The sequence below is a fragment of the Oryzias latipes genome, chromosome 7, assembly GCF_002234675.1.
Source record: "Oryzias latipes chromosome 7, ASM223467v1".
Classification (NCBI taxonomy): Eukaryota; Metazoa; Chordata; class Actinopteri; order Beloniformes; family Adrianichthyidae; genus Oryzias; species Oryzias latipes.
The window spans coordinates 17,074,773-17,099,847 of NC_019865.2; the positions used below are offsets into that span (position 1 = coordinate 17,074,773).

At 38.4% G+C, this 25,075-nt stretch overlaps 1 protein-coding gene across 4 annotated transcripts in view; it reads left to right on the forward strand.

Moving 5' to 3' along the window:
- Positions 1 to 23,598, forward strand: part of tmcc1 (transmembrane and coiled-coil domain family 1) — a 41,731-nt gene extending 18,133 nt beyond the window's left edge. For 3 of the 4 annotated variants that reach the window (XM_011477266.3, XM_004070539.4, XM_011477270.2), the window contains 4 exons: positions 17,603 to 17,860; positions 17,968 to 18,659; positions 19,908 to 20,043; positions 21,475 to 23,598. In XM_011477266.3, coding sequence (XP_011475568.1) covers positions 17,603 to 17,860; positions 17,968 to 18,659; positions 19,908 to 20,043; positions 21,475 to 21,789 — 1,401 coding nt within the window. In that variant the 3' untranslated portion in view covers positions 21,790 to 23,598. Of the gene's footprint in view, positions 1 to 16,490; positions 16,722 to 17,602; positions 17,861 to 17,967; positions 18,660 to 19,907; positions 20,044 to 21,474 lie in introns of those variants that run through there. The other variant, XM_011477269.3, reaches the window with a different exon arrangement.
- The last annotated feature ends 1,477 nt before the right edge of the window (positions 23,599 to 25,075 follow it).

Sequence of the window (25,075 nt, forward strand, 5' to 3'; positions counted from 1 at the left end):
CTACTGATTAATTGATAGACCAACTCCACCTTCACCTTTTATATTTTGGGTATTTGCTCTGGCAGATGCAGATATACACTCCCACTTCTTAAAGTAAGGCAAAAGTCCAAATCTGGATGCAGAGATGCAGTGGGATTAAAAGCAAACGCTGTTTGGTATGCGCCAAAGTCAAATACTTTATTGTTTTGGTGTAAAAACTAGATATAGTGATGTTCTTGGGAGCAGGCTGCTCAAGTAAAATGTTAGCCAAGCCTTCTGGCTGATCTTCTCATGTCTTGAGATTGCAGTTCCTGAAGGAGACTGTAGTGTATCTTCAGTAATAGTCTCCTTTAGGGTCTGGCTACAACTTCTATCCATCCCCAGTGGCTGATGGGATTTATTGGAAAAGAAGGGGGTTGGGTTGATGACCTCTCCATAGGTTCACCTCTCTTGTCATTGATTTTTGGTCAGCTTTTGTTCCAGATTATTGATACTATTTTAAGTCTTCAGATGAATCTTACAAGACCATAAGAATAAAATCCGGTATTTTTTAAAAATAGGACGACAAAAGAAATGTATGTGTATTGAATGAAATAAAAATGGAAAAAAGGCCAATCGAAATTAGCTTTTTTTTTTTGCAAAAGCTCAGATTTTAAATTGTAACCATGTATGTTTTATTTGTTTTATTGTGACCAAAATGTTATCTGTGCTGAACCAAACACTGTGTGCAAAATCCTAAAGTGTGAGTCGGATACCTTGAAGCTACATTCACTCGCTGTAGGTTTAAACCAGGGGTGTCAACCTCGTTTTCACTGAGGGCCACATCAGCATAGTGGTTGTCCTCAAAGGGCCAGAAATAACTTATAGATGTAACTAAATGTAATGAAAAATAAACGTAACTACTCCTTAATATTAAATAACTCATAATTTATTTATTAAAACTTTTTAAAGTGACAATTACAGTTGCATAGAAAACATATGTTTGCTTGTTACTCTAGCATAAATCCTTTTAAATTTGATTCTCTCAGGTTAGGTTATATGGACAGTGTTTAAGTCCTAATGTATAGTTGCCCAATCCGATATTTCAAGTCTGTTTCCCCTAGATATGAATAAATACAAACCAATTTTCATTTTTATTTTAAGAAATTAAAAACTTTTATGCTCTCGCGGGCCACATAAAATGCCATGGAGGGCCACATTTGGCCCCCGGGCCTTGAGCTTGACACTTGTGGTTTAAACAACCACTTTCAATGAAATGTCCATGGAAACGTGCGTTTTGGGCTTCCCTGCTTGTCTTGTGCGAACACCATGGGCTAAATGCGCATTCTAGAATCCGAGTTTAACGCGTTCCCAAATGGCCGGAGTGTTCGTAGCTTTAGAAAAAAGTTTACTACAAAGTTCACATTCCCTTAAAGATTAGTTTGATTTTTAATTTCATTTTTTGTACTTGTGTCACTGAGTAAAGTGAAATGTAATCTAGATTATCCCCTTTTAAAGTCCAGTTACTCTGAAAAATATAACAAAATCCTCAGAGAATATCTACGTAGCTGAGAATCTATAGAGACGGATATTGAAGGGAAATCGATTCATTAGATCATGTGACAGAGCAGTAGGGAAAGGTATCAGTGGCATGGAGGATCTGAGCAGCACCTGATCCCTGAGGCTTGTTCTGTCCTTGTCAGTTTGACATCCTCATCCTGCTCTCATCATCATTGAGTTTGAGGAGGAGAGAGTTTATGACCTTTGGAAAAAAAATAGCCTGGTTTGTCCTGAATTCAGTTTGGCGATTTAATGTTTCCTGAAAAGCTCCAAAAGAGGAAGACCAGGTGCTGTTTTGTCGCTCTTATATGTCGTGAGGCAGACAGATTTATACCTGCTAACTTTGAATTCTTATGAAACTGAAGCTACAGCAGATTTTTCTTTAGATCTAGGAAGGGCAGATACAGACGCTTGCTGTTAATTTTTGTTTACATCTGTGTTTATATGGGCTTAGAACAGAGAAATGTCCTGTGGTTAACACCGGAGATGATGTCAGGGTTTTGCAAAGTGCAGTTCTTGCAAAGTTAGCTGTGTTTCAGGCGTTTGTTCTGTTCTCAGTGCTGTTCAGAGTTCAACAGGATAAGTTTTTTTTTTCCCAGACATTAAAAGACAGAAAACCTTTTTTATAAAGTCTAATTGCACATTATCTATTTAAGTCTTGTGCCACCCTTACATCCCAATATATCTTTTAGATTAGGGGTCTCCAACCTGCAGTTACCTCTCCATAGAGGCTCTCTGGTTAAAGAAAAATGAAAAGTTTTTAATTTTAAAACGTAACTGTAAAGTAATAAGTAGCCTAAGTGGTAAAGTAAAAAAGACAAAGTTATTTTACTCAAACTTTATTCAATTCATTCACAAACTGTTGGACAGTACATACAAAAGCCAAAAGTGCCTAAAGCTTAAAACATTTTAACACATTTTTGTGTGACGTGTTTCTGCAAAAAATCTGTTGGAGGTCAGAAAAAACAAATAGAGTTAAGGCATACCAGATTATAAACCAGATTTTGTATTTTTTCAACATATGCAAGGATTTTAAGTGTGCTATATGGTTTGAAAAATATGGTAAGGTTTACCGGATTAGCTGTTTTTACTTCTTCCTTTTTTTTTTAAATGGGAACCTTTCATATCAATGTCTCTTTCATATGCATGTACTTTATTTGTGGTCAACAAGACTGGCCTAAAATTAAATTAAAGCTTTGAAAGCTAATTTAACTTAAAGAAGCATCTCTAAAATGCCTATATGTATTCTTTTTTTCTTAGCAGTCAAGGTCAGAGTTGTGGCCTGTAGGGGTGGAGATGAGTCAGAGTACTGCAGGAACTATAAGAGGTACCTGACTTTTGCACAGTACTGTGCACAAATATTATTGTTTTGTTGCTGCCAAACCTTTTTAATTTTTATATGACCAGATTGACGCACATTTACACACACGTGTGTGTGTGTATTTATATATCTTTACACTTACCGTAGGTACACTTCAGCTGAGAAAACAGACTATAAAAAAATGAATTCAGGAAATTGTGTTGAATGATTCATAAAGAAACCATGCAGTTCCTTTTTTTCCTATATGTATCTATAGTTTGTTTTAAAAACAAGAGGTTTAAAGTCTCTTCAATGTTATTTTGAATTTTAATGTGTACTTTTTTTCAAAATAATTGTTTCCAGGTAAGTTTTTTTTAAATACATTTCATACCTCAAAGTAAATGTAGAAAAAGCAAAAATAATGTTTTTTTTTGTTTTTTACATCTGTAATGCCAGCATCTGTTTGGAATTTAGAAAATCATTCAAAACCAGAGCAAACTCTGGTATTGATTGCCACTTGTATACAATGCATGTTCTGGTCCTGTGTTTTCTTTTTGGTCTCCGGAATTACTCAAAACTGCATTTTTGTGTGTGTGTGTGTGTGTGTGTGTGTGTGTGTGTTTTTTTTAATGCATTTATGCGAGATAAATAATGCAAGATACACAGGGATCTTTATTAAAATAACCTATTTAGACACATGAAGAAACCCTAACAGCATTAGTCCTTTTTCAGTGTTTGAGCGTTTTTGTTGTGGATCTTAGTGTTCACATTTGCTCTGTTGTGCTCTTCGTACAGCTTGTTTATAATATATGTATAAATGGTTTGTTTTTTTCTTCCACATCAAGAACATTGTCTACTAGTTAGCCCTTTCTCTGCAGCAGCTTTCTTTCAGCATTCACAGTCTTTACCTTTTATTTAACGTCTTGAGGACAGTCTTTTTTTAGCTTTCACCTCCTCGTCACCACACTCCCTCTCATCTGTATCCAGGCCTCAGACAGTGGAGCTCATCTCCATGGAAACGAGTAATGTTCAAAGGGGGCCAAAGTGGCTTTACCCAGCTGAATGCTTGCAGGTTGCCCAACTCATCTCATGGCCAACTCCTCAGCCTGTTTGTTGCATTAATGAACAGTTTGAGCGGAGAAAGGAGTCTTGCCTAAAATGAGACTCTTAAGCAATTTGCCAATGCTTGATGTGTTTCAAGTAGGTTTTGTTCTAAATGTTTATATAAGGATTTGCCGTTTGTCAAGTATTTAAAACGTGTGAGGTTCTTTTTTATTAGACTTTGATTCTCAGTTTACATAGAAGCATCCATTGCTTTTCAGATCAGATAGTGTCACAAAGTTCACAAATGTTTTAAAGAAAAGAAACCTATCTTGGTGCTGTCCCATCACCATGGAAAGAGAAAGAAGGTAGTCACTCCAGACAGAGAAACTGCCACTTTCTATGCTTCCTTCTTTCTTCATAATATGCTTTTCCAAATCCCTTTTGTTTCTCTTGTGTCAACGTCATGCTGGGAAATGTGCATTTAAAATACTAGAAAGAATAAAAATCTTGACAATTGTCAGGGACGTTAAGAAGATTCTGTTTTTGTTTAGATAAAGTCAGACATTTTGAATGGACAGTCATCTGATCTGTTTTGTAAAATCTTTAAATAAGCTTGGTTAAAAAACTCACCCTTACATGTCATGGGTGTGTGTTTGCTGGAAGTATTCACCATACTGTGTTTATTTTTATGTCTTCCCTTCACCCTGTTTAATTAGGGTGTTAAATATTCATTCATAAATGCTCAAACCCTTATCTGCTGCTTAGCATTCATAAAAACACAAAACACTCAGGTTTTATGTTTTTAATGGACGACAAAGAAACACATTTGTGTGAGATTTCAGTGAACGTGTGCTGTTAGTGTGCATGAACAGGAGTAGAGGTGATATATTTTACACATGCATAATATGTGCATGACTCTACGTGTTGGTCAGAGAATCCGATGGAGTAATGTGAAAAAAGGTTCTATTGAGGTTTACAATACTTATCGGCAGCTTAGTGGTTAACTGTTGTGGTTCTAAATAAGAAAGGCAGTTCTTTTTTCGATACTGTTATTAATAGATCTGATAAAAGGCTGCTTAAGTTCTCAGGGGAGTACAGAAGTATTCATATTAAGTCTATTCAAAGAATATAAATTCTGTGTTTTTTTTTTTATTTATATATAGATGTTTTCAATCCACATTAGTTATTCATGTATTAACAGACAACAGTGTTTTGGATCTCTTAATATTTCTCTACTTTGACAATCAACTTAACTCTACTTCCTTTTCTCCCTGTTTTTTTGCCTGTGCATGCAGTTTTGTTCAGAAATGTGAACATGTCGGTAATGAGTCAGTGTGGATCATTCTTTGTGTGTTTATTTTTGGCCTGCAGCTGGTCCTTCCTTTTCAGGCTTGTGTGTGTATTTGTGGCCTTAGTATATGCAAGCATATTTCTCTCTGTTGTTTTCTCGATCTTTTCGAAAGCCGTCCCCATTTCTAAAATAGTTGTTCTCGTCTAAAACAATAAGGAGATTGCAAAAAAATTAGATCAATAAATTACAGTGATTAATGCACAGCATTAATGTCATTGCAGGTTATATAAACATAAAGAACATCAGGATTTTGTTATGGGCTGAAAAGGCAGTGAGCACTTACTGGATTTGTTATCAGCAGGTTTGGGCCTGGGTTTATCACAGTTCGATGACACTAGAAAGAGCATCCGGCTTTAAAAAGGCTGACAATTTTATCCATTCTATAAAAATCCACTATGAGGAGCAGAAGAAGATACTTCATGCATTTCAGTCATAACAATATCCCCCCTAAAGGGTTTGAATAAATATATTTCCATCTTATGCACAGTTTTGGTTCATTTTATTTTGCAAGCACTAAGAACCTTTTTGTTCAATTTGACCTACTTGTCTGTTTTTTCCAGACACTCATCTCATGCATCTCTGTGATTGTGCTTCTAATTTGGTTTTACTTTGTTTTTCAATGAAATTCCTGAGTGGGGAAGCAAAAGGACAGCCAGCCTCTGCAGCATCCCCGCCTGTCTCGGCTCAGTCTATCATTTGTGTTATACTGATCAAATATGGATGAGGCCATAGATCGCTGAGCTCAGCTCTGCTCCTCTGCACTGACCCATTTATAACACCCATGGACATGCACTTTAAATCTGATCACGCCCTGTTTGGAAATGTCACATTTCCCCTTTAATAACCATTTCTATTCCTTCTGTAGATTCTTACCTTTTTTGGGGGGGGTTAGTCACACTTTACCATTTCTGCCTCGATAAAAATCATACAGAATGAATTACAGATTAATCTTGTCAACCTGTCTTATTATTGTCTTTTGTTCTTAACAATCCTACATTTTTATTGTGGATGTCACCTCTATGAGGATGATGTATAGTCCAGGTATGTTAGATCTATGCTTCCCTTACTCTTATCTCCTATTGTCTTGTTAGCATACATGTTCTTCTTTTCAGCACATTCATGGTATTAGCCCTTGATCCCCATGATGTCACTCTGTGACATGAGGCATTAAGGCCAATTCCTGTAAAAGGAAAAACATGTAATTATACAATGCAGTGAAAAAGAAATACTGAAAGGAATCCTGCTGGAAATGGGAGACCAGACAGAACTTTAATTACCGTTTGCAAAGACGGCAAGTGACTAAAATTGTGTTGAGGCTTAATCTTTGGCTCCCCCTGGTGGACTTTTGTTGCAGATGGTTTTCCTCCTGTTGGGATATCAGATTATGTTGAAACTTATTTCTACTGCATAGTCATTTTACTTGTGAATTTTCTTATGATAACCTTGTTTTTTCATTCTGACAAGTGGAATAATAAACAAGAGACTAAAACTTAACATAAAAATAAAAAAAAATAGTGCAATTTGGATATTTTTCATTTATCCACCATTGTTTGGAAGGTCATGGTAATTATAGTAAAAGGTAAAACCATAGGTGTTCTTGGTCTCAATATAAGTAGAACAAGTGTACAAGGATTATATAAACATTAGGATACAATTGTTCCTATTATCCTCCATATTAAGTTATATATTTTAAAAAGCAAACAAAAAGACAAAAATCCTTGCAAGAGGCTAAATTGAATTTCAAAAAAATTTGCTTAGAATTTGGATTTGCTTTCTTTGTGCTCGTGACTGAACCTGTAGATTTTCTCAATCTGCTAATTAGGAGAACATCCCAAAAATGTTGTTTGGATTAAAGCAGAAACATAATGATAAGAACTTCCTTTAAACTAAACACCACTCCTAATTACACGCATTCCTATTATGAAATCTACTGCTTCCCATTTCCTTCACTCATACATTGTGGTAGTTCTCAGATGCCAAACCAGCTATTAAATATCTTTTCAAAGTGGGCACTAAAGTCAGCACTGGGTCACGATGTGTGGCTAGACCAAATAATCTCCCAAGGCCAAAGAGCTGGGACTGTTTGTTCTAGATGTTTCATTCTCTTGTTTATGAATAGGGTGGCATGGTTTTTTGCCTCGCATAGTGGCGCATGAATGTTGTCCAGGATAAAGCAGGGTCAGCTCTGAATTTTAGCCATTGCCCTCTCTGTTTTAATGTTGCATAATCAGGTCAGGGTAAATTCAGACAGAAACCGTTCAAATCAAACGCCAGCCAAAAGCATACTCCAAATTTTATTTCTATGCAGATTTTACTTCCCTGAAAGTGCATATTTCTTTTTCTGCTAATTTCTAGCAATGATTGCACATGAACTTTTTTAATATCTTGAAATGATCAGAAGACAAAAACATTTATAAAAACAATTTATAACTTTCAAACTCTTGGAGGCTTCCATTTTTTTAACTTTGCTTTCTAAGATCTTTTAAAGAGTGTCAGCTCTGACTTTGCACTGTCACTTTAACAAATAGTTACACCTTATGCAGTTAACTGCATGTCTATATTTGTGGTCAGTGGATTTGGATGAAAATCATTTTAAACTAATTAAATTTACTATAGATTTTATGACAAAGAACTGTTTTAACAAAAGACATGAAAGGTTTTAATTGGTGTTTTATACACCTATATAGCCAAATCAGCCTGTGTATAACATGCCTAGTGGTTTATGGTATCTCAGCTTAGACTGCTGCCCCCGTGACCAGGCCCAGATGAGCGAAAGAAGATTGGTGGATGTATACAAGTTGGGAAGAGCAGTTCTTTTTATCAAAAAGTTGATGTGCAAACACCTCAAAGACGATTTTCCCATCAGTCCATGCAGACAGTACTCAGTCTCCCACCTTTATATAGCTTCTCACACTCGTGGACCGCAGCACAGTAAAATCAGTCACCATTTATAATCATGGTGGGAGGTAGTAATGTTGTTGCATCATAATATATAATTTTGTATAAGTTTGTGGTCCAAAAATGTAGCCCAATTATAAAGTTCCCAAAATCCCAGGCCTCTTATTCTTTTTAGTGAATCTCTCATGGTTACACTTAATTTCACCCTTTGTCTCGACTCTACAATTGTTACATCATAACCAGCCTCTTGTTTGCCTCTAATGGATTTTTCCAGACCTGTTTGGCTGTCTAACACAAAGCTGGGATGAAAACAAGAGTAGGTCTTTCCGCTGAATGACAAGATTCCTTTTCTGGAATGCTCCTTACGGCTAGTTGCAATAGAGTGGAAAACTGAGACAGTGAGCGCAACAGGTGGAATATTTACCCAAGGTGCAATATTGATGTAATCTTTGGTAAAGATGTTCTCTTTTAAAGACGAAGCTGAGCTCACATGTTTTTGTATCATCAGGGCTTAAACACGATTTTAACATCTTACTGGTTTTATTAATGACCTTTTTAAATGTAATCACAATTGTGTTTTACGTTTTTTCCTATCAGTGTGGCTGAAAGCCTTATACTGGTCCTCAGCAAAAGCTCTATTATGACTACAACACTAAAAAAATGCAGATTAAGAACAAAAAAAGTTTGTTTTGGTTTGACACGTCTTATATTTAATCATTGTTTTGCCGAAAGTATGAATTTGTCTTGAACCGTGGGATTTATTACCTTAAAAAATGTACCCTGTGATTTACTGAAGAGGTAATAATTACCACTCTTTCCTTCTCTGGATCCCGTTGTACATGATTATTTAATGGAAACGTTAAATGCCTTTGTGTGTGTGTGTGTGGGGGGGTCTTTTGGTCCATTACTGAATGAAAATTGTCATCCTTTCATAGCACCTTCTCTATTCTTTACCAAAGCCCGGGGACAATTTGGCTCCATTTCCTTCCAATGAAAGTAAAATCCGACTAGAAACAGTTGTCTGACAGTCAAGGTCTTATTCTCTAACTGAGTTTACTCTATTACTTTTGGAGCTAGTTCTATTCAAACACTCTAATCTTACCATTTTTGCTAAACTTAAATCAAAAGGTCTTTGAACTTCCTTTATCTTTGCTTCTTTTGAACTTGCTTTAACCTGCTGTTTCATTTGGGAATTTTCCAAAAAGTTTACCACAGTAGTGCTTGGCAGAGTAAACAGTTAGGTTTATAGCATTTATGTCATTACCCCTTAACTGTCTTTAGTTGGACCTCAAACCGATCTTTCCCAATTCTTTTTTTACCTTAAACTCAACTTCTATTTTGTTTATCTTTGTCTTCTGTCAGTAATTTGTGAACTTGAGTTCCCCTCCCTCCACTATTATGTCACTCCATTTTGTGCTATTTAGGAATGCAAATGATGCTGCCAAGTAAGGTGTTGTGTTGAGTCATCCTGAAGGCTTACATATTTTAGTTTTCAGGAGGTGTTGCTGGAGGATATAGAGTATGTGGAATTAAAAAAAAAATTCCCCTAAAATGTTTTTTTTTTCTGTTTTGTTTATTTCAGATTTCCACTTAAGTGTCACAAAATTCAAAACAAATATGTTCAGTCAAAATCTAACTCAGACTAGTTGACTTATTTAATTTATGACATCTTTAAATAATTTTGGCAGATTCATTCATTTTATAAAGCATACCAAGATGGTGAAAAAAAAACCCTACTGTATCAAGCAATGACACACAAAATATAGAAATCCCTAGCAATAATTCCAGGATGTTGCCATGCTGGAGTGGCAGTACACACAGGTTCCAGTCCTTCTTAAACATCATAACTTCAAGCTATCATGCCAAGCATGATCCCATTTAAAAGTGTTACAGCTGTGGGCACAACAAAAAGACAACATTCCACAGATTCCAAATGTGCCTGTATACCATGACCTGTATAATTTGTGTGATGTTTATTTACGTAAAAGAAACGGCTGATAAAGTCTAATGGGGTCCCTCGTGAACATTTTGTGTCATCAAACTGCAGCTAACATGCTTTCTGATTAAAAAAGCTCACTGCAGCCGGCGGTCCACGGCCTGGAGCTTGGGGACCAGCGACTTAGATGATTTCACATTAGTGCAGCTGATGAAAATTATCTGTCCAAATTACTTCTTTTGTTAATCTTTTTACTAAGATCTATACCGAGTAACAATGTGTCCAAATATGTTACTGTTTACTACAGAAACTTCATTCTAATGTTTTCAGGAGCACCATAAAAGTACAGTGCTCCTGTTTGTGATGTGTCTGGGGTAGAACATTACAATGCACATCTACAGAGCATCACTCTGTACAAAGCTTTTACTACAAAGTGAGTTTTAATTTTATTTTGAAGTCATAGTAGGTATTCATGACAATATATGATGATATTCTGACTTCTTTTATGAAATAAATTAACAAAACAGTACTTTGTTGAAACTATGCTGTAGTGTTTCATCTGTTCCCAAATAACAAAAAAATATTTTTTTCTTTTAAAGAAACCCGACTACCCTGTGCAGTGTATATTTGAGGTTAGCAAAAGCTTAAAATAATTTCTGAAACGTCCAATCTTTTAAACTAACTGGCTCAATCATTGAGCCAGGCTGAGCGAACCAAAATCTTTAGGGTTGAGTTGGTTTAGAACCAAAGCTCCCCCTCCTTCAAGAGCCTTTCTCACAACCCCTTACTCCTTGCTTCTTCTCTTGGCTTTTCTTATTCAATGACAGCTCCTGGTGGGCCCTTTTTTCCCCCGTCTGATCTCTTCCTCCGCTCACATCCGTTCTTTGCTTCACTTCTTCCTCTGGGGATTTAAAGTTCGATGGACTTTTTGAAGCCTCAAGTTCACAGTAAACTCTTTATTCCTTTGCTTCTGCCTACATATGACCTGGTGAGACTCCAAGTGATTAACTGCTTCTGTTCTGACATCCCAAACCCACATCGGGGTGCTTTGTTCCAGCTGAGTCCCTCCTCTTTCTCTAATGCATGCTGGCATTGACAGTACTGCCTGTCAAAACCCATATTTTATCTCCACAGTCCTGTTACTCTGTTGAGCACGTGTTTGCTCTGAAGCACATCAATGGCCTTTGAACAACGGCTGCTCTGTTAACTGGCAGCATGATTCTGTCTGCAACTATCCATGGGACTGATTTATTGAAGGCTATCTTCAGCACTTTGTGGATTCTGGATGTTCAGTCAAGTCATACAGTTTTGACTTTTAGTTGTCAGGACAGATGTCGGTCAAGTGGACTTCTAAGTGGACCTTTTCTAAAGATTGCCATGACAGATAACATCCCTTCAAGGACTTCACTTTTTTTTGCTTCCACAGGTTTCTACTTAGAAACACTTTTGCAGAAAAAAAGATAAAATTGACATCCTGTCCAAGCTGTGCTTCTTTCCTATGGAGGTCATCCATAGCCTGGTAATGTCTTGTCCATTAGCTTCTTCCACCATGTGGGATTTAACTTGGATGTGCTCTGTTTTGGATGCCTTATTTCTTATTTCTTTGTGATGATGATGATGATCATTGATCATTTTATTTCAAAACTTTGATTTTTTTCTTCTTTAGATTAAGGAAAGTGATTTTGTCTTAGTAAGGTTAACTTCTTGTTGCCAACTGGATCTCTTGGTTCATCTCAGAGAGTCCTCTTTTTTTTCCAGACATTCACACACTACTTCAGGTAAAATGCATGTGTCATTGTGAAGAGTCAACTGGGCTTTAGCCAGCATGATACAGATTAATTCGATGTTGATTTCTATTATTATTGTTACCTCAGTCAGTAGAAGGAAATGGAAACTGGATATTTGGTTTTGTTAATTTATTGCTGAAAGCATCATAATTTATATATTAAAAAGTAGATTAAGGTCAAATATGGTATTGTAAAAAACAAACCAACTAATTGATAAAGTGTAGCCAAGCAAGGTAAACTGCAGTGTGCTGCTAAACACACTGTCACTTCAAATATTATCACATATAAACATGGGTAAGCTCTCCTAACTACATTTTTTTGTCTTTATTTCTGTCGTATTAGTAGATAAATACTACTCTGTTATCTAAGTGACAAAAAAATGGAATGATGCTGCTCTAGTATACACAAATGCCTATCGTATATCCATATTAATCCTTATTTATGTTTAACTCTGCTGATAAGCAAAGTTGAGAGCAGCTTGTCCAGCCTAAAACCACTAGTGGACATGCCCAGACAGCTCTCCTACTACATCCTCAGATGTAACAGGAGAGCTGTGGATCATTGTAGAGTTCTGAGAAAGAACCTGATTTGGTATCGTTTTCATCTTTACACATGAAAGTAGTTTTTAACTGAAACACAAACTGACAGCAGAGGGTTTTTAAAAACTACTCAGTAGTGATGGGAGGTGGAACAACTAACAAGCTGGAGCTTTTCTGTCCTCCCTGACAAATAACCTTGACCCTGAATGAAATGACACAAAAAGAGGCCTAAGATAACGGAGGTATTGTTGTTGCTTAAACAAAGTTTTGTATTGAAGCCAGTTGTATTGAAGCCAGTTGTGTCATTAATTATTTGAAAACGATACGCTAGGTTTTCCTGAATAAACTTTTTTGTCTGTGAGACACTCTACCAAGAGGCTACTTTGTGAAAATGACTTTAGATTGGCTCTGTTTGTGCTCCAACCTTCAGAACATTTTGAAGAGCTGTAATACTGAGACATTTGTTAAAACATGTTATATGAGGGAGCTTGAAGATGGAATTTGGTTGAAATCAGAAGATAGTATTTTGTACTTTAGCTCACATTTTTGACAATCACTGTTAAAACTAAAATGCTTCCTAACTTAGAAATCATGGCTCTCTCCAAAGTTGATTTGATGTTCATATTTGTTGTCCTATTCAGGTGAATGATAATGACGAAGCCAAAAAATAGTATTGTCTGCTTTTTTTGTTAATTTGACCCTAAACATTGTTTTTTAAATGCCTGATCACTTGTTGAATAATTTATAATTGTGTTAGATCCAAGTAAAACAGATTGCCTTTCCATGGGTCTAACCAGCTTTGCTTGGATCAAAGGCATTTACACAACCTGAGTCTAGCAGCAGGCTGACCCAGTTTAGACGCATAGACAGAGTCTGAGCACAAGTGTGTGAGTGTTTGTGTGTAAGAGGGAGAGGACCGCAGAGAAACAGGGCAGGTCCAAGCAGACCTTTTGTTTTCTACTGATAAATTCTAATTAGGGTGGGATCAAGTGCCCTATTCAATTGCAAACATACACAAGCATGAAGCTACACAGAGCCCAGAGGTTCAGTACTCTTTGTTTTGGCTAAGCTGGACATTAACATGTTTGGTTTCATTAATTCTTTAGCTACAATGAAAAACATCTTTCATTTACCACATTAAAACTCAATATTTGCCATCTACACTGATCAAAGAGATGCTTTCAATTCGTGTAACTCTTTGTACGTCTTAGCTATGACTGCTAACAGTGACAGTAATGTTTTTATAATAAAATAGTGTATTTTTAAGCACTTTTTAAGTCCACTAAGGAGACTGTGCAGTTAAAAGAAAGATTAAAGTACATGAAAAAAATAAATAATTAAACAAAAGTGATAGTGAAACTGTGGCAGGTACAGGGAAAAGTCAGGTGAAGGGAAGATGCAGGCGGTGCAGCAGCATAGAGGAACCTGGACAGATTTGGAGAGGAGGGATTGTGGATGGCTGTGAAGGTGTACAGCAGGAGCTTGTGGTCAGTTCTGAGTTTGACAAGGAGTCAGTGGAGCTGCTGTAAGACATGTAGGATATGATGTGGTGTAATGGGGTCCAGTTTGAGAGAATGTGGGTGATGCTGATTGCAGATAATCTTTTCACTAAGGATTTAGTGAGAGATTGTGTCAAAGACTGCACACAAACTAAGGTGGATAAGGATGAGGAGTGACTCACTATGCAAGATAATCGGGGGTTTTGATAAGAACAGTAATAAGACATAAACCAGACCAAAATAGTTCTGGGTTGGATAGCAATGAAACTTGAGGCATAGATAACATTTTTTTGTGATCAGAACCATCTTTTTGTATTATTATGGGGATAGTTGCAATTTTAAAGGTCGAAGGAACATTTTCAATAGAAAGAGAAGAATGTATAATGCCACAGATGAGGGTAGCAGAGATGGGAGGCATGATTTAACCAGTGCTGTAGGGAGGCGATGGGCCAGTCGTCTTCAAGTGAATGCATCAGAATAGACTGGAGCAGAGAGCTTGAGGCCAGCTAGCGGAGCTGGTTAGGTTGGTATTTCAGGCAAATCTTACAGACTGTGGAACAAGCGCTAAATTTGGCAAGAATGTACCTTAGAATACAAAAAAAGGCACGTAAGCCAAGAGAAAAATCTAAAATAGTGACCCTTTGTAAAGATGGTGGCCATACAGTCAATTATTATGAAAATTTTCTATGTTTATATGCTCCAGTCTAAAAAATGTGGGCTGTTCATGCACATATTGCAGTCTTTAAATTTGAGGGGTACTAGGGCTGCACGATATGAGGAAAACTCGCGATATGCGATATTGGTAATTAATATTGCGATAACAATATAAATTGCGGTATATAAACAAATAGCAAAAAAAACAAAAACATCATTTCCATTTCACTGCAACAGTTTAAAAATTATACTCCAAATGATTGGTTAAATGCATAAAGGGATTTATTTCATTTGTTCAATATTTCAAGCTGCCATGAGTTTGTTTTAGCACATTTAAGGTAATCATTTATTGCGATTTTTGCCGTCTTTTGCGGTATGCATATTGCACAGCTTGATTTCGCGATAACGATAAATTTGCAGTATATTGTGCAGGCCTAAGGGGTACCTACAGAATTCTAAATAAATGTGGAATATATATTTATATACTATATATTTTAACATTTTTGATTTTTCTCATGGCTAATATGCTTTTTTGAAAAATGGGGGTTCTAAAATACAGTACATCAATGCCAAATTTGGTACTTGTACTTATTTACCGGCTCCACTATGCCGACTATAACTTCTACATCACAGCTACAAGCTTTTCAAACTGAATTTTTTTTGTCTTCTCTTTATACACAACAATTTGAATAAAGAAAAAGGCATAAAATACAATTTTGAGCTTAATTTCCTTTTATATAGGTCTTCCATCATGAGAACAAATGCCACAAGAACATATTAAAAACACTCAGAACACTTTTTTCATTGGAGTCTGTCTTTAGAGATCTCTGCACTGGAGCAACAAAAGTTAGAGTTGGAAACCAAATGACCAACTGCTTCTTATACTTTTGCTTTATAACTTGCACCTCTGATGACAAGGAAGTTTCGTGGCCAACGAAGGGCGTTGTTTCAACGCTAGTGTGTGAAGGTGTACAGACCTTCTTATCACAGTATCTTAACCATGCACTGTTACTGTGAACTCCAGTTCAGAGAGACTATCTGGCTTGTCCTTTGTCCTCTTTATCTTTTAGTAAGGAGAAATGTAGTTGTTAATGAAGACATGTTGATAGTTCTGTTCATTTAATGCAACAGGAATGTCTATTGCTCTTTGTAATGTTTACCGGTGCTTCTATCACCCTTTTGCTGTGCTCTAATTTATTTATTTATTGATATGATCACTCTGTTGACAATAATCTTGAATAAATAAAATAATTTTTCAGTTGCCAATTATATGGATTTGTTTGGTGTTTTCACACACAAAATTGATTTTAACCAAAGAAAATACTGTCAAGCAATTGCATTCAGACAGAGTACTCTTCTACTTCTTAGAGGAACTTTTCTTTGGAAACATTCCCATTTGTGTTTTTATGCCGCAAAATAAGATGTCCAACAGGTTTTTCCTGCCCTGTCCTTTTTGTGGCAGTAAAGTGGAAACGGGCTGAGAGTTGATACGCTGGAATGGCAGCTCAGACTCGCCTTGAGCCCTGAAGTTAGACAGCTTTGTGAGAAAGCAGGAAGTGAGGCCCTTGACAGACTTGTTGATTTTTTTCTCTTTTTTGCTGTAACTACTTAATATGCTGATATCTGACAGTGATTTTTTTAAAATAACTCAGCATTTTTGTGCGGCTTTAGTACAGATAATAGAACTGTGTTAATTAATTGTGTATAAATTAATGGGAAACACAGGTAAAAATAGAATAAACTTAAGAAAATGTGATCAAAATGGAAACAGTTTTATTATGAACACTGTCTGTACCGTATGGATATTTTAGACGTTTATTTTTGGACAGGTAATCCTCCTTTCGAGAAATAGAGTGACTGCTTGATCTTTGTTTGAGGATGAGGCGCTGCCGCGCCACGCGGGCTTGCAGCTGACGCGATGATGTCATGCCTCTTCTCTGAAGGGCGGGGCGGTGATAGCAGTGGGCGGAGCTTTGTGCATCGAAGTTTAGGTGGTTTTCAACTTTTCACAACACGCCGGGTCAGTGGGAGCGCGTAGGGATTTAAAGACAGTCGACACTGCCAGGTTATTATTGATATTTACGAACCAACACTTGAGCCGAAGTGAGAAGACAGATGAGAGTACAGGACCCGCCGCCACCGCGGGGAAAATGCACTGGGAACAGTTTCTGCGATTTACCAATGGGAAGGTTAAGGTGAGCGCTGGCTTTCATCCTGATTGAAGGTGAAACTTTTATTGGACTGATTCTGTTAGCGTTTAAAAGCAAAACATATAGACAAACATGGATGTATTCGGTGTTTGTAGTTGGCTTTGAGTGAATTCAATTTCTATTAACGGGGGGATTCGTCATCTCTTAGTCACGCCGCAGGTGTTGTTCTTGAACAAATAAGGTGCATATTGCATATTATTCACCTCTTCCCTGACTGCTGAGCCCCTACGGTGTCCGGGCAGGCTCAGCTCTGTTCTCTGCCCTCAGGTGAGGTAATGAATGACCCCCCTCCACTTTTCTTTTGAAATAATTGTGTAAGTGCGCCAGTCGTGGTTCCTAGAATTTGTATTAATTGAAGTTTCTAGGAAAATTTTAAGGGCAAATTAACAGTCAAGCTGGTGTTCACAACAGTAAAAACAAATAAACATGTAAAACTCAAAATCTAATACAAATAATAAGATTAAAATGTTGAAAAAATTATTACTATAGTAATAACAACAAAATAAATTCTTATGTTTTTCTGTTTAAGTCAGCTCTATTTTTATATTAAGTTTTAAGAAGTGCCTACATGTGCTGAAAAAGAGTCTTAACTTTCTTTTCTTTGTTAAGGCTGAAAGGGAAGTTAAGACTTTAGTGAAACTGACCAGTAATGGCCTTTCAAAGCTGACTCCCTTTACCCTCCCGCCAGACAACTGGCAAAAGGAAAGCAGAAGTTTGAAATTTAACACAGATGTCAGCAAAATGACAGAAAAGGGACCATGTGCAACTCATGGTTTCTTACCTCACTGTCCTATTTTTTTGGTTTGCTTAATTCCTTTTATTGTGAAATGACGACCTCCCTCTGTTTACCCATGTCTGTGCCTCAGATCGACCGGCTGGAGGTGACTGGACTTGGCCAAACACCTCTGAATGTCTCTTGTGGGACAGACGGCTCGTTTTCCACAGCTGAGGATGGCACCCCAGACCCTCAGCGCACCAAGCAGGTCATTGCCCAGCTGCAGCAGAAGATCCTCAAGCTCACGGAGCAGATCAAAATCGAGCAGACAGCTCGGGATGACAACGTTGCTGAGTATCTCAAACTGGCCAACAATGCTGATAAGCTGCAAAGCACACGGATTAAACAGGTGCAGTGCTTGCCCTGCGTTGTGGTTTTAATCAACATAGTCATCATAGCTAAATCTTTTCAATCAAGAAATTCAAATGCAATGTTTATTTTTTGCTGGGTTTGCAGGTATTTGAGAAAAAGAACCAGAAGTCGGCACAGACCATCCAGCAACTGCAAAGGAAACTGGAGCACTACCATCGGAAGCTGCGTGAAGTGGAGCACAACGGCATCCCGCGACATTCCAAGGATGTTCTGCGGGACATGCAGCAGGGCCTGAAAGACGTCGGGGCAAAGGTTACTGGCTTCAGTGAAGGGGTGGTGGACAGCGTCAAAGGAGGCCTCTCCAGCTTCTCACAGGCTACCCACACAGCTGCCGGAGCTGTCGTCTCTAAGCCTTGGGTGATCGCTTCTCGTATTCGCAACAAATTTGGCAGCGCCGACAACATCCCTTCCCTCAAGGACTCGTTGGATGACCCATCAATAGAGGAAGGTGTGACAGGGGCTGGAGGACGATCTCTGGGCAGCACTGCCCACCACCTCCTGTCCAGCCCAAAGTATGGGAGCGAAGACGACTGCTCCAGTGCTACATCTGGTTCAGCCGGGGCCAACAGCACCACAGGGGCCCCCGGAGGTCCACCAAGTTCCAAGGGCAACACTTTGGAAAGGAGCCAGAGCTCCAGTTTGGACATGCTGCTGCAAGAGCTGCAGGAGTTAAGGGAGGGCCAGGCGAGGCTAGAGGAAAGCTTGGACGGTTTGAAGACCCACTATCAGAGAGATTACACAGTTGCTATGCAAGCATTGCAGGAAGAGCGCTTCAGGTAAAAAGAAAATATGTAACACAACACATATTATGCATTCACATACTCTTAGAGCGCCTTACATGAATATTTTTCTTATGACAAGAGAGATGTCTTTTTGATCTTTTAACCCTTTGTCATCAGGAAGCACAGATTTGAATGAAGTATACTTTCAGAAAAATGACGGATCTAGATTTACAAGTAACATATCCATGGAATGTCATTTTCTCTGCATTTGTGGTCTGTACATTCATAAATGCAGCATACAAAGTTAAAAATGTATTTATTCTTACACCCTTATACCATTTTCAGATAAATGTAGTTCATTTGATTTAGCAGGGTTTGTTCCCAACAGCTACATCAAAAAGAATCACAGTGTTGTTCTGTGAAAGTAAGGTTAATGTTTTAACTGGCACATCCATGAAGGTGGAGGTATCAGCGTCCCAGCCTGAGGTTCAAGGTCAGCCCGTCAAAAACATTTAGAACAGGAGCGTAAAATAAAGAGCCAAACTTGGAATAGAACATTTTTCTCCCTTAAATGTCCACATCCAGTGCAGTCTATTTTTGTCTTTAAAAACCAAAATGATCTCCATGAGGGAGGAATTACCAACAAGCTTTTTTCCATCTTTTCATGGAAGAATGATTGTCCATAAACCTCGCATATCTCCTTGTGTGGCTGCTTAACCAAATTTGTCCCTGTTGGTCAAATGTCCACAGATTGTTTTAAAGAAAACCAGATGCAGTAATTGAAGTGAGGGAGTTGCATGAGAATGTTATTTAAATAATAAAGTAAGTTCTGTTGGAACTCTTTAAATATGAAATTCATTTGTTGTGTTTTGACTTTAGCGACTGGAAGTGTTTGGGTTTTATATCTCCACCGGAATTGTTTTTTAATGCGAAAGGAATGTTGTTGATGGAATTTCTTTCAGAGTAATCACCTAACTCGCATCAAACGGTAACAAGTCAGGCGCCTTGCCATTAAGCCGTCCATCCAGTTATGTGTGCCTGCCAAAATAAACCAGTTTAGATCCTTCCCCAGGGCCCTACAGGGCTCGCCCCACTGGTCAGACATGCTGTCAATTCTCTGATTGGCTAGTTCAGTCAGCAGATGAAGAAGCACATCCTAATCTTGTCTGGGCCAATCACCAGTCTGCTCAGGTGCCCATGTGATTATTCCTCCAGGGACTGTTTCTTCTAATTAAAACACATGCTCCTTTACTCAGGACAATTATGGCAGAGGCTTTCACGTGTTTTTACGTTGATACTCAGGTGTGAACGTTTGGAGGAGCAGCTCAACGACCTGACAGAACTTCACCAGAACGAGATCCTCAACCTCAAACAGGAGCTGGCCAGCATGGAGGAGAAGATTGCCTACCAGTCCTATGAGAGAGCCAGAGACATCCAGGTTCGTCTATCGGTCCTGCATCCACAAGCAAACCATGCACAACATATTCAAAAAATGAAAAAGAAGTGTTGGTACAACAACATTCTCTCATGTTAACACAAAGTTGTTGTTTACACATTTGTTATATTTGCCTCCAAGCAGCTTTCTTTACATGGAAGTAAATAATCCTTGACCTTCTACTTGGCCCGTTCTTAAGGAATGTATTGCTTTTAACTGTTTCCTTTATCAGTTATGTGATACAGATATATACCAGTCAACCACTATGTTTAAACTGAAGACATGAAGTGTTATTGAAAATGGCAAAGACACAAAAAACTAGTCAACCAGGTTTCAATTCTCAGAAGATTTCAGTATTTTATGCACCATGTGGTGCACCAGATTATAAGGCGCACCATCAATGAACTATAACATAATTGTCCAGTGACTACCCTAACTCCCAACCTTGTTAGTAACATGTAAAAAAAAAAGAAAAGAAAACACACACAGACAGTCCAGCGCTGCTATACATTATCCGTGTTAGCATATTTACGATAACGCCAACCCACCCAGGTCAGTAAACACAACCAGAATGAATCCACATACAAGGTACTCTGGATTGTAACAAAAAAAAGAAGGCTTTTAAGTGTGCCTTAGAGTGGGGAAAACACATGTTACACAAAGTCCCAGAAAAATAATTTTCATCGTTCCCTATTGTCCTTTTCACTTAGTGACTCAATCTCTTAGCCTGCTGGCTTTCAATTTCAATTTCAATTATCTGTTAGGTTTTTGTTACTGTAGTAAAACCAATATTTGGTCACAATTTAGAATAAACAACTTTTCAAATGGCGTCATCTGCTTTATTTAAGCCTTTCTTGACCTCCATACGAGGCCTGCAGAACTTCAGCAGCCCAATGTTACAGTAATAGAAACTTAGAAAGCCTCTGTAAGTAAGTTAACGCCGCCTGTAATGGTAGATGCGATTGTGGCAGCCTCAAGTTAACTCCCAGAGTCAGGCATTATCTCATTGCGCATGTTGTTTTGTGTAAACAGGAAGATTAGTCTAAGAAATCCAGGCTGTCCATCAGCTTCTGTTTGTCCAAAACAAAAGCATTTCCTTGTGAACGTCTCATCTGATTCCTGGCTCTTCCTGTCGTCTGTGAGGGATTGGCATTTTCTGTTTTGACTGCATTTCCTTCCTGTGACAGCAGGGGGAGATAGAGGTCTTTAAATTGTACAAATACACAGGAGGCTGCTTTGTCCAACAGTTACAGTAATTTACATTCCTAAAAATGAAAAAAAGTTATATTTAAAAAATGTTTGCTTAGTCCGTCCTCTGCATCCTAGTGTGGCTTCTAGCTGTGAAGGTGCTACAAACTATGGAGAAATTTGCTTTTAAGGGTGTGAGAAATGGTGACTTTATCATTTTTCCTTTCCGTGTGTCCTTCTGTGCAGGAAGCATTGGAAGCATGTCAGACCAGGATTTCTAAGATGGAGCTTCAACAGCAGCAGCAGCAGGTCGTCCAGTTGGAGGGGCTGGAAAATGCCACAGCACGAACTCTCCTGGGAAAACTTATCAATGTGCTGCTGGCCCTAATGGCTGTCCTTCTGGTGTTTGTCTCAACGGTGGCCAACTGTGTGGTCCCCCTCATGAAGACGCGCTCACGCTCCCTGTCCACCCTTCTTCTCGTTCTCCTGCTGGCTTTCCTGTGGAGAAACTGGGACGCTCTATCTGGGTACACGCACCGTGCTCTGCAGCCCCCAGGGTGACCAGATTGAAACCAGCGTGTTGTTGACTGTTGTCCCACAGGAGGCTTGAAGAATGTGACTGCTCTGAGATGACGCTGTGCACGCTGAGCACATTTTGACAAAAGCCGAGGATCAAGAGAAAAAAAAAGCCGAAGAAATGGAGTCAACTGTCACATTTAGAAAAGAAAAAGAAACTGTTTACATTTTGAAATGAACTGATGTGTTGTTTTTCTCTCACAGGATGCAGCACTGTACTGTTTTTATCTTTTAGAGTTTTATCAATTATAAGTTTATTTCTAATAATGTTATTTTTAAAGTAATTTTATTCAGTACCATGTAGCATTATGCTCTTCTCATTCTATGAAGGGGACTTTCAGTCAGGTAAACGGCTGATGGATCATCCTGAAGCTCCAGCTTGATTGCTGAGGCTTGGGTTGATTGCCTTTAGGAAGAGAATTTCTCTGATTGGTGGATATGAGCCAGTGTTGAAAACCTTTCAAAGGTTGCTCCTTTCTTGCTGTGATGAATTTACAGAACCTGTTGAAGGACTGACCATGACTTTAGTGTGTCGAAATGATTGTAGAGACACTGGGCTTCCTTAGCATTTCTATTAGCAAAGATCTCCCGTTTTAATTATTTTGTTTTTATAAAACATAAAGAAAAGTTGATTGGGACAATTATGAATGTTACATGAAGACTAAACGGGGCAAAGCTATGACATTCTGCTTTTAAAAAAAAGAAAAAAAGTCATAAACTTGCACAGAAAACATCTGCTTATTGTCTAGCATCTGCCATACTTGAACATGTGTACAGAGCTTTGTGTCATCATTAAGAAAATGGCATACAATCTTTGTTTTATTGTTTCAAAATCTCATCCATTTCCTCCCAGTCATAATGTTTGATGCGATCAGGTTGTAGATGAGAAAGCACTGGTGTTTATCCGGCTCTTCCTGTTGGGTCAGGAAGGATGCCGTCATCTCCACTGCCATTCAAGTTCTCACTGCCTCTACATGATACTGTACTAACATATGTTCCCCTGCATAACAGTCCTGAAAGCACTGAAAATGTTTTAATCACCCAGTGCCAAATTTTAGTTTCAAACACTGATGTCTAATCAAAACCAGGAGGGCAAAATGAAGATGCCCCCCAGAGGATCTAGTTTCTTTCCACATTCAAAATGAATGTGTGTTACAGGGACAGATGTGTCTTAGTAGTAAATGAAGCTTTTCCAGTCGCTTTCTTTCCTTGTAAATCTTAACCCGTCCTTGACTTTAGTTCTTCGGTTGCGTTTCTGCACCCCAACTCACTGAGTCAAGTTTTTTTGGTTGCCTTTTCTTATGCGCACAACTAGTCCCACTCAAGTCAAGGAGAGTATTAGAAAACTTGGTACACTGAATCGCCCTGCGTTAATTTAATGCTGAAAGGCTGAACCGTGGAGCCGCACTTTAGCACAGCACCTGATGGTCTATAGGTTCAGCTGAAAACCGCTTCTATACAGACTTCAGAAGTTGTCACTCTTGAGGCAGAAGCCCTCCTCGGAACAGAAGGAGTTTGAAGGTAAAGGCAACACAAAGGGATTTTAGCATGTTTTCTTGTTAAACTGAGAGTAAACTTGACTTCCCTCGGGATTGACCTGTAGTTAAAGTGCTCTTGGAATTATTGATTTATTGATATCTCTGAAGGAAAAGACAGGCGGAGCTGAGGGTAAGCCGACGTCTGACCTTGCATGTCACCTCAGTGAAGCCTGTGATGGTCGGTTGTGTGCTAAACCACTTCAGTGCCTTCTGATGTTCTTTTCTACGTGTGGAATAAATAACTTGCATTAATGACCTCGCTGTGTCAGCAGTTTTTCTGTAAAGCAGCCTTTTATTTTAATTTGAACAGAGTCCTGGACAACTTATGAAATGTTTGTGAGCACAAATTAGCATTTTTACCTCGTGAAATTAGTATCTTAGTATGTTCAATTCCTACTACTTTGTGTCCACAAAAAACAATTTGTGGCCACAAAAAAAATTATCTACTGATTTAAGTGCAGAAAATGCTAAGTTGTTCCACAAAATACTAACATATGCACACAAAATGATGATTTTTTTTTTGCATATAAAATACTGTTTTGCCATCACAAATTATCATTTTGTTTGCACAAAATACACATTTTTGCGAACAAAATTCTAAATTATGCCAACAAAATACTCATTTGTGTCCAGAAAATGCTAATTTTTTGCACAGAATAAAAATGCTAAATTGTGTGAAGTCAGTACTAATCTGTTGTCACACGTTAACATTTTGTGTGTATTAAATACTAATTTGTGGCCACGCGATGTTTTTGTGATGTTTTTTCACAAAAATGCTCATCTGTGCCTATAAGGATCATTTTATATTCAGAAAATAAATCAAGAAAAGGCTAAATTGTCGCCACAACATTCTAAGCTGTGCGCACAAAATACTGAATAGTTGTTACACATTATTTTTTAGGGATTTATTTATTTGGTTGGTTGGTTATCTGGTTATCTCGTTTCCAGGGCTCTGCACTTTTGACCCTGAAAGAAAAGGAAGAAAAAAGCAGATTTGTTGTGTGACCGCTAGATGGGGCTGTTTAGCCTGTTAACAGGAGGAAGGCGCGGCTGCTCCTCATGTTTGTAGGAGGGCTGCCCAGATCCCAGCGCACGTTAAGTGGCACTCCTTATCAGCACGGATGCAGGTTGGCCGCAAAGCTCCTCAATGCTAAAAGTTATAGAAAGGAGCAGCAGGAGCAGCATTTTCTCCACTGTTCTCGCTGCCTCCTTCCTTCCTTCTATTACATGAGGCTGACGGACCTGACCCTCTCGGAGCCTCATGAAGACCTAATGGGGAAGGCGGGTGATTGTGTTGCACTTTATCAGAGCGCCTGATTTGATGCGCATGGCTGTGCGCCCTATCAAAATAACGCCTAACGCAATTAGCTGCCCGTCTGAAAGCTGCAAGTGGTGGCCGCAGGGAGGCTGCGAGAGCGCAGGCTGCAAAGCTGTCCCCAGAGGAGTCCACGGCATACATAGGCGCTTCCATGCGCTTTAGCATCAACTTTAATTATTTGCATCCAAGATAACACTTCTCTGGCTCGCCTGTGAGCCGATTTTATGCAGTGTCTGACAAACTGCACGTCATCCCTCACTAATCATTACTTTCTATTCAGGGATGTGGGAGCATATGCACTCCATCCATCCAGAGTCCAAAAAAAAATGTCAGCGGCGTTCGTGCATTCATGAGTGGGGGCGCATGTGTTGAGTGTGAATATTTATGACCTGCGAGAAAGCTGTGTTGGATGCGA